The sequence below is a fragment of the Salvia hispanica genome, chromosome 1 (assembly GCF_029641045.1).
Source record: "Salvia hispanica isolate PSC_SH4W2 chromosome 1, Shi_PSC_v1, whole genome shotgun sequence".
Taxonomy (NCBI): domain Eukaryota; kingdom Viridiplantae; phylum Streptophyta; class Magnoliopsida; order Lamiales; family Lamiaceae; genus Salvia; species Salvia hispanica.
In genome coordinates, this window is record NC_142692.1 from 47,754,633 (window position 1) to 47,764,242 (window position 9,610).

At 36.8% G+C, this 9,610-nt stretch overlaps 2 protein-coding genes across 3 annotated transcripts; one reads left to right on the forward strand and one right to left on the reverse strand.

Moving 5' to 3' along the window:
• Positions 1–1,372: 1,372 nt before the first annotated feature.
• On the reverse strand, positions 1,373–4,698 carry LOC125218728 (uncharacterized). Its single transcript, XM_089062642.1, has 3 exons — positions 4,540–4,698; positions 2,454–2,719; positions 1,373–1,683 (listed from the first exon to the last, which is right to left on the reverse strand). Exons 1-2 carry the CDS (start codon positions 4,613–4,615, stop codon positions 2,487–2,489), a joined length of 309 nt encoding a protein of 102 aa, XP_088918768.1. The 5' UTR covers positions 4,616–4,698; the 3' UTR covers positions 1,373–1,683; positions 2,454–2,486.
• Positions 4,699–5,819: 1,121 nt separating this feature from the next.
• Positions 5,820–7,553, forward strand: LOC125218585 (12-oxophytodienoate reductase 1-like). Of its 2 annotated transcripts, XM_048120278.2 has the most exons (5): positions 5,820–5,922; positions 6,004–6,144; positions 6,225–6,355; positions 6,517–6,678; positions 6,760–7,553. In XM_048120278.2, the coding sequence occupies exons 1-5, from the start codon at positions 5,849–5,851 to the stop codon at positions 7,350–7,352; spliced, it is 1,101 nt and encodes a 366-aa protein (XP_047976235.2). In that variant the 5' UTR covers positions 5,820–5,848; the 3' UTR covers positions 7,353–7,553. The 2 variants fall into 2 exon arrangements, with proteins under 2 accessions (XP_047976235.2, XP_088918761.1); XM_089062635.1 differs by having other exon boundaries at positions 5,829–6,144.
• The last annotated feature ends 2,057 nt before the right edge of the window (positions 7,554–9,610 follow it).

Here is a 9,610-nt window from a genome sequence, read left to right on the forward strand (position 1 = left end):
TTCCTGACCCAGTCCCAATACTCGGCGGGTTATGGGTACCCGAAACTCGAAATTATGGGTTCGGGTACGGGTTTGGGTAGTTAATATTAGGATTTTTCGGGTTTAGGGTATCCGAAACCCGTATTAGGGTACCCGACTAAAACCCGATTAAATCCAATTAATTATGTATTTGTGATAAATATTTTTATTTAGTATAGGGCCTATGGCCCATAAGGTAAATTTAGGGTAACTTTATTTAATCACATGTAGATTTATAAATTTTTCGGGTGACTCACTTTTTCAAGTTTCCTTCACGCCGCTGTTGCTGCTGCGCTCTTTTTGCCGTTTGCTTTCTTCTTTACATTCGTGTTCGGTTAATGTTGCATTATTTATGTTCTTACTTGTTATCTTTTGAAAATATATAGTTAATTAGTTATGCTTTCTCCATTTTATTTACATGTTCATTTAATGTCTTAAAAAATTATTTTAATCTCTTTCATGTTTCAATTTATACTAAAAAAAATTTTATTTTAAAATTAAGTAGTGTCTATTTGTCTAATGTCTATTTTATATAATATAGAATTATAGTCAATAAACTGTATAAGTATTGTGTGATTTTTAATAATTTCTATTCTCATCACAATTTAATTTATATAAAAGAATAAATTTTAAATATAATAATTTCGGGTTTATGGGTACCCGATTAGTTGGGTTTGAGTACCCGCATAGGGTATTAGGGTACCCGAATTCACATACGGGTCGGATATTGGGTATGATATTTTTGAGATTTCGGGTTCGGGTACCTGAATTTTCGGGTTTGGGTACCCGCGGGTACCCGAACTTACACCCCTAGTTATAGCACCCTAATCCAAAATCAAGATCAAATCTTCATCCTTAGATTTTAAAATGAGTGGATGAGATTAAATCTTACGAATCTCAATAAATAGTGGACAAAATATCAACAAAAGGGTAATATTGTCATTATGTTATCATATGATAATTTCATGAATGTTTTTTTATATCAACATAGTGTATTACAAATATCAACACTATTACAAGAAAATATCAACAAATATTTATTGAGATTTTTGCATGGTTTTATTGAGATTTTTTGATGTATTTGTTGATAAAAATCTAAAAACTAAATTTTTTTTATCAAATTTCATCATCCGTACGTCGTCGGAACATATGCAATTGAGATCTCGTTGGAATCCTTATAAAATTATCTTTAATTTGATATGATTTTTTGTGAAAAAATAATTTAAATCGAGAGAGTTACGTAAATTTAAAGTTTTAAGATGATTTTAATGAGAGTGAATTGACATTAATACCCTCTAATTTCAGACTCAACCTCTCTACAGTCTACACAAGGGCAAGCAGCACTGATTGGACATATAAGAAAATTGTGACCATAATTATAAACAGCACAGTCGCAAAGACTGGCTTTCCACAAGGGAAATAGTTAAAAATATACACTCAAAAATTGCAGTTACAAACTAGTGAAAGATATGAACAATGTATATCATCATATGTATAACAGCTGCCTTTAAAAAGAATACCTTCAATTTCTGCCCCAGTCATTCTGATACAACTCTTTACAAATGTGTTTGGGATATCTTACTATCTGTCTTCACAATAAGTCGTGTTCGCATTCCCCTCTTCTCAGCTGCCCACAGTATCCAGCACGCCCCTCATGAATCACCACTGATGAAGCCGTGCAAACGAAATCAAAACCAATGATAGAAAGAAAATACACCAAAAAATATACAGTCAACATCATCTCTGTTTATAGGTGCGTGAATCAACCAGTAGCCAAAATCTGCATAGCTTTCTTCTGGCAAACAATTGTTAGAACTTAGCATTTAAATATCTTTCACACAACAAAATATATTAAAGAAACCACACACACGCGCGCGCGCACAATATGCCATAACCACTACTCCTAACAGCCATTGCATTATAAACCCTAAAATCTGGCATCAACTTATGATCAGGTAGTATTCCTCAGATAACCAAGTTGCAGCAGAGTAGATTTAGCCACCATATCTCACGCCAATTAGGCATGTAGATTGTCAGCTAACAAGTGGCAAAATGTCCTTGAAATTCTAGAGCGGTAATAGAATCTAGAATCCTTTATGCATCCACCACAAATTAAAAACAAAGAGAAGAAACAAAAGATATAAACATCCATATGGCTTAGTTTTGGAATGATAATTCGAAACAGCTCTGGATAAAGTGGCATAAAAACAGAATAATATACAAACTTTGTAGGCAGTTACTTATAGAAGTAGACTAGTAGCAATTACTAAAACCAAATAGCATTTTCCAAATCGAGCATTTATCCAAACAAATCTGAATGATAACTACCAGCTTCCTGGACGAGGGTATGTGGCAGCAACAATAATCCACACAAGAATAGCACAACAAAACAATCTGTGAAACTAACAGAAGCTAAAATAAGAAATCATACTCACCTCATTAAACATAAAAATACAAAAGTAAAAGACTCAATCCCGAAGACCAAGCTCAAGCTCTAGCTCATCGTCCTCTTCAAACAACTTGAGTAAACGAGCATACTGCTCATCACGTTTCTTTCTTTGCCAAAATTTGAAAAGGAGATATGATACGAGAGCAGCTACTAATAGCACCAAACTTATAATTGCTATTTTTGATCCCTTGCTACCACGAGGATGTTCTGCTTTTGTTTCATTTTTTGAAGACGACAAGTCATCAGAATAGGCTGCATAGAAGATTTATCATTCAGTTCCAGTCAATAACTAAAAGGACAACACTCTTTTGCGATTGCTAGAAAGGAAGAAAAATAAATAAATAAATAAATAAATAAACTTTTTATGAAGAAAAACTTGGGAAAATTGAAGTGAAAAAAACCCCCATCATGTTTTAAGCATTAACATCTATACCTTAATATCTATCAAATTCTTATATAGGCAACAGATTGTTCAGAAAATTCAGTACATATACAGATTAAAATATCAACAAGGACAGCCATGTAGTCAAATAAAGCATCAACCGTTGATTGATAAGCAATTCCAGTAAAGGAACATTATTTCCTCCATCAGAGGACATTGTCTTCCTCTGATCCATTCATGTCTGAAGCCAAACTTACATAGGGTTCACCTGTCTTTGAAATCATGTTCTAAACCCTTAACAAACAGTCCCTACATACCAAATGTCCATAGGCATGGATGTTTGGTTTAATCTTATGTCTGGCAAATGTTGGAAAGATCAAATACAACCTAAGGTTATTTAAAGTACAAAATAGTTCACTCAGTCCTAAATGCTTAATCACAATCACTTCCATCAATCTCTCTCGCATGCCCTTTTGTTCCACATAGCCTCAATTCAACTATCCATGAGTGCAAATCCTATATGATTCGAGTGGTACAGCAAAAGCCTTTTCGATTCTTTTACTAATTGGTTTATGTGTCAGGTTTCATTCACCCCACAACTGAGAACTAATGATAAATTTCATCTACATATATGATGAGATAGCTAAATATGAGCATTATCATCTTTCCTTAGCTCGACATTCAGCATCTTAGAAAGACCATCAACTACATCCATATCTTCAACCATTCACTCACTAGTAGTCACTATATCACGATTCACATACTGACATTCCTTTGCTTTCATGTTTTTCTAGTTATTTTTCTTGAAACTGAATCTCAAATGCCTCTTCAACAACTGGTGTATCGCCTCCAACAGTCACACAAAAGCATAAACTGCTGTATATTGGAGTACATTACAAGGAATTTAGTTTGATAACCAATTTACTTCTTTCACATAAAAAAGTGAGATATGTCATGCCAATCTCATTCCAGGTCACATATTGGTCTTTAATGATGTCCATGCACTAGAATATTTCAACAGCTCTTAGGACAAGGGTGCGGTACTTCAGTACTCCCTCGAAGTTTCCATTCCATTTTTCACAACCAAAATCTACAATCCCAGCTAGCAGAACGCATAAGATGCATAACTATTGCCATTATGCAAAAAAATTTTCTAACCGAAACAATATTCTAAACAGAGAATTACACGTGAGAAAAAACTAGTATTCCTGTCCTACTTCATTCATCTGTTCACAGCTGAATGAAACTTTTGCATCTCTAAGATAAAATATCCTTTAGACTTCACACATCTCCAGGATAATATTTTACAGAAAGACACCATTTAGGAGAAATCTATCACAGGGTAATTTCTTTAATCTTCTTCCTCTTCAGTTTTCTCAAATTCGCACCAACACAACACCAAATTAAATCCCTAACCCGCAAATTTAAAATAAAAAGTGCATCAAAGCAGAATAATTAAACAATTTCCACCACCGTACCAAAATTCAGTGCAAATAACAACCTGATAAATTAACCCAGAAAACGACAGAACGGAATAAAATATAGTAGTAACAAATAAGATACAGATTAACCCAAGCATAAACGCTAGAAGTAGAAGACAAAAAAGGCATAGAAGGAATCTGATATGATCACACATGACTTCAAAAAAATTAAAGTATACTATGACATTGAGATCTAAAGAAGAGGAAACCTGAAACAAAAAAGTGAGCAATCGAAGCAAAGAATGCCAGGAGCCGGAATACTCTGTCGCTACAGATCTCGCTCATATCTCTCTCAGTTGAATTCTCTCTCTAATCGAGAAATATCTTGTTTCTGCTGGGGAATGATTAGAGCAGCCTGCAATTATGTTTTTACTATTACCTTTTTTTGTCTTTTTTTTTTTTATATTTTTAAAATCAATAAAACAGCACAAATTCTAATATAATTTCTATATTTAGAATAGTATACTTACTCCAATCCTATTTGGGAACCTTTCTAACAAAATTAACTTGTTACTATATTACAAATTAATTAATTCTAAGTATTTATGTAAATTTTGTGTGGAGTATCATTTTATTAAGTGAAATTTGTTAGGCTAGGATTATTTTTAAATGTACATTGACTTTTTAGTTATTTTTCTCAATTCATTAATCTTTATTTATCCGGTAGTACTCCGCGTGCTTAGAGAAATAATATTCCTTGGAGCATCTCTAAAGAAAAGGAATTAAATAGAGAGAGAAATATTGATTAATCGTGTTTCATTTTGTTACCATAAAATTTGAGACTCCTAAAGGTCAAGCATATGGTTGTAAATAGAGTCCAGGTACAATGAGGTTGGGATTTTCTTGGAATCCCAAAAAAAGTCCAACTTCAAAATGTTCTCCATAACTCATGATCCAAAGACTTACATGTTTATTATGAATCCATGGTTTGGTCTTTCATACGACACAATCTGCATGTTTGTTTCAGAAAGAAACATGAAAATGTTATGCGCAACAATATGTATGCTCTTTCAATCAGATTAACTAGTTAATTTTACTCTGATTAGGGTTGGTAAGAAAAAAATCACAACTCGATATAGTCTGCGTCCGATTAACCTGCAACGTGAGTAGGATTGGATGAATTCATAAAAAAATTTCCAGGCTAATATTTTAATAAAAGAAAGTAAATATTTCCTGCTCTAACCCATAAAAATGATCTTTTTTATACAATTTAGATTACTGTTAAAGAAGAAAACAAAATCAATTCAGTCATTCAGAACTTGAATTTTATTTTCTGATTAATGTATATTCAGATCCAGCCGGCACAATTAGATATTCAAAACTTGAATGAGTTGTGGACTTATTTATTCTACATGTAATTCACTTTCCTCTCTGAATTCAAAAATGACTCCTAACAACACCAATGATGTAATGGCCTACGCAATTCCCTCTGCCTCATGCATCAATATAAATACTCATTCATGCATATATTCTACACAAACAAAATAAAAACAAAGTTAAGAGATCAAAATCAGAGTAATGGCAGCTGAAGATAATGATGTTATTCCTTTGCTCACCCCATACAAAATGGGAGAATTCGCCCTCTCCCACAGGTTTCATTCCTCCATTTCATCTTTCTTTCTAGTTTTTATACCTTTTTCTCATTATTTGGGTGGTGTTGTGTTGATGAATAGAATAGTGTTAGCACCATTAACCCGGGATCGGTCATATAACAACGTTCCACAGCCACATGCCGCCTTGTACTACTCTCAGCGAGCAACCAATGGCGGCCTCCTTATCGCTGAAGCAACCGTCTTATCAGACACTGCTCAAGGGTACATAACTATACTTTTCTTTTAATACCACTCATTCGGACTTGTTCTGATTGAATTCAATTGAATACTTTTATATGTAGGTACCCTGATATTCCTGGAATATGGACACAGGAGCATGTCGAGGCATGGAAACCTATAGTCGATGCAGTTCATCAAAAGGGCGGTGTTTTCTTCGTGCAGTTGGTGCATGGCGGTCGCGTCTCTACTTATGGTATCCCAATACTATTATTGCTCATAATAAATAAACTAGTATCATCACCCGTGCTATGCACGAGCTATATAATTTTCACGTATTAATTACATATTCTCAATAAATGAATGGAAATAGACCAATATTTACGCAATAAAATGTTGATAATGTGCAATGTGCAGATTACCAGCCCGGTGGCCAATCTCCACTCTCATCAACAGACAAAGGACTAAGCCCAGGCCTACATGGAGTAGATTGGTCTCCTCCTAGACGATTAACCATAGATGAAACCCGTGGTATCGTCAATGATTTCAGGCTGGCTGCACGCAATGCTATTGAAGCAGGTTCGTTTCGTTCCCTACGTATCATGCAATAAAAAAAGAAGATCACACCCGCATATTTATCGATCCACAAGTTAAATGTAGGATTTGATGGAGTCGAGATACATGGCGCCAACGGCTACTTGATCGAGCAGTTCATGAAGGATCAAGTCAACGACAGGACAGACGAATACGGCGGAAGCCTAGAGAACAGGTGTCGCTTCGCTTTGGAAGTGGCAGAAGCAATGATCGACGAGATAGGAGCGAAAAGAGTTGGGATGAGACTGTCTCCGTATTCAGATTTCAACGAGGCAGGGGACTCTGATCCGGACAGGCTTGGCCTCTACATGGCCAATGCACTCAGCAAGCTGGACCTCGTGTACCTGCACGTGATCGAGCCACGTGCTGTTGGTTCAACAGTGATCGAAGGGTGCCCTGAGGGTAAGCTCCTCCCCATGAGGAAGGCATTTAAAAACACCTTCATCACTGCTGGTGGCTTCGACAGGACTACGGGGAGCGAAGTTGTGGCTGGAGATGGCGCGGATTTGGTAGCGTACGGTCGCCTGTTCTTGGCGAATCCGGATTTGCCAACGAGGTACCGCTTGGATGCTCCGCTGAACAAGTATGACAGGAGCACATTCTACACTTCTGATCCTGTTGTTGGTTATACTGACTATCCATTTCTTCACCAAGCATAGCTTTTTTTTAAAACTGATCAATAAAGGATTATTTTGGGAAAATATGTTAAGCGTGTGTTGTAGTTTTCCAATTGAATTTTGTGATTCATATGCTATAAATGTTGTGTTCGGCAAAATAAGAGAACCGTCATAAAAAATGGCTTCGAACCACCAAAAAACTATTTAAAGATTCAAGGTTATTGAACTGGGAATTGTATTTCATTGAACTGAATTGATATTTCTGATACAATGTTGAATCCTATTTATAGGATTAGAAAAGTAAATGTACATGGGAACTATATACTTAGGAACTATAACACCATTAATGTTATATTCCTTGAAACTCTATAGCTACTCTTTCCAACATTCTTGAAACTCTAATACTATTAACAACACTCCCCCTCAAGTTAAGTAACGGGATTCCCGATACTTAACTTGCAAAGTACTTCAGTAAAGTTCCGAGCTCCAACTGCTTTTGTCAGAATGTCGGCCAGTTGGTCTTTAGATCGAACAAATGGGAACTCAATAATTCCCTCCTCGATTTTTTCCTTAATGAAGTGCCTATCTACTTCAACATGTTTTGTTCGATCATGTTGGACTGGATTTTCTGCAATGCTGATTGCGGCTTTGTTGTCACAGAACAGTTGGCAGGTTTTCTGTGTTAAAAAACCCAATTCACTCATCAGTCGCCGAAGCCACAATACTTCAGTTAAGCCATTCCTGATTCCTCTGAATTCTGCCTCTGCACTTGATAGTGCTACAACCTTCTGCTTTTTACTCTTCCAAGTAACTAAGTTTCCTCCAACGAAAGTAAAGTACCCAGAAGTGGACTTTCTGTCTATTGGATTTCCAGCACAGTCAGCATCAGTATAGCCGTGAATCTCCAAATGCTCACTTTTCTTGAACATAATCCCATGGTCAAAGGTTCCTTTGAGATATCGGACAACCCTTAAAGCTGCTTCAAGGTGGTCGGTTTGGGGTCGGTGCATAAACTGACTTATCACACTTACTGCGTATGCGATATCTGGTCTAGTGTGTGACAAGTAGATCAATTTCCCCACCAACCTCTGATAGCTCTCTCGATCGGCTAGCTGGGCTCCTTCTGTTATTTTGAGGCCATGATTGACAACTATCGGCGTGTCTGCTGGCTTACATTCTAGCATGCCAGATTCAGTGAGTAGATCCAAAGTGTATTTCTTCTGATTGATGAAAATTCCCTCTTTTGATCTTAGAACTTCTACTCCCAGAAAATATTTGAGTGGCCCCAAATCCTTCATTTCGAATTCTTTCGCCAAATTCTTCTTTAGCTGCTCTATCTCTTCAGAATCGTCTCCTGTGACGATCATATCATCGACATAGATTATCAGGCACGTGATTTTGTCCCCTCTTTTCTTAGTGAAGAGTGTGTGATCAGCATTACTCTGTTGATACTCGTACTTCTTCATAGCCTCTGTAAACCTTCCAAACCATGCTCTCGGAGATTGTTTTAACCCATATAGGGTTTTCTTTAGCTGACAGACTTCTCCATCTTCAAAGTCTTCTTCAAAGCCCGGAGGAGCTTCCATGTATACTTCCTTCTTTAGTTCACCATGCAAAAAGGCATTAGTTACGTCGAACTGGTGTAGAGGCCAGTCTTTATTTGCTGCAATGGAGAGCAATACTCGAACCGTATTCATCTTTGCCACTGGTGAGAATGTTTCACAGTAATCCACCCCATAGGTCTGAGTATACCCTTTAGCTACAAGGCGCGCTTTGTATCTTTCAATGGTTCCGTCGGGCCTTCGTTTGATGGTGAAGACCCATCTGCAGCCTACTGTTCGTTTCCCTTTCGGCAGTCGACATTTCTTCCATGTTTTGTTCCTCTCCAAAGCCTTTAATTCAATCATCATTGCTTCCCTCCAGTGTTTGATTTTTAAAGCTTCTTTCACTGTCTGTGGGATTTCTTCTTCACCATATAGTGCTGCTTCAAATGCCTTAGCCAATTTTGTTAGATTTGCCTTTGCCACACCGCCCACCGGATATCTTGACTTTCTTCCTATTTTTTCTGGAGAGTATCGTTTAGGTGGAACTCCCCGATTAATCCGATTCGGCAAAATATACTGCCCAGTATCTTCATCAATGATTTCCCGTACTTCTTCTTCTGTAATGACAGGGTCAGTGGTAATAACAACAGAGTTCTCAGTAGAATTGTTTACCTCGGATATCGGAGGGGCTGGCGATGGAGTGTCACCTGGTTCCATGGGTTGATTTGTGTTTGTGACTTGCTCGGCGACAGTATT

Bases quoted from the DNA above. Each gene is read 5' to 3' on its own strand.
- LOC125218728 (XM_089062642.1), bottom strand. From the start codon at position 4,615: ATGAGCGAGATCTGTAGCGACAGAGTATTCCGGCTCCTGGCATTCTTT. The intron at 2,720-4,539 runs GTTTCCTCTTCT...TCTTCTATGCAG, and splicing joins TGCTCACTTTTTTGTTTCAG to CCTATTCTGATGACTTGTCG.
- LOC125218585 (XM_089062635.1), top strand. From the start codon at position 5,849: ATGGCAGCTGAAGATAATGATGTTATTCCTTTGCTCACCCCATACAAA. The intron at 6,356-6,516 runs GTATCCCAATAC...TGCAATGTGCAG, and splicing joins CGGTCGCGTCTCTACTTATG to ATTACCAGCCCGGTGGCCAA. The intron at 6,679-6,759 runs GTTCGTTTCGTT...AGTTAAATGTAG, and splicing joins ACGCAATGCTATTGAAGCAG to GATTTGATGGAGTCGAGATA.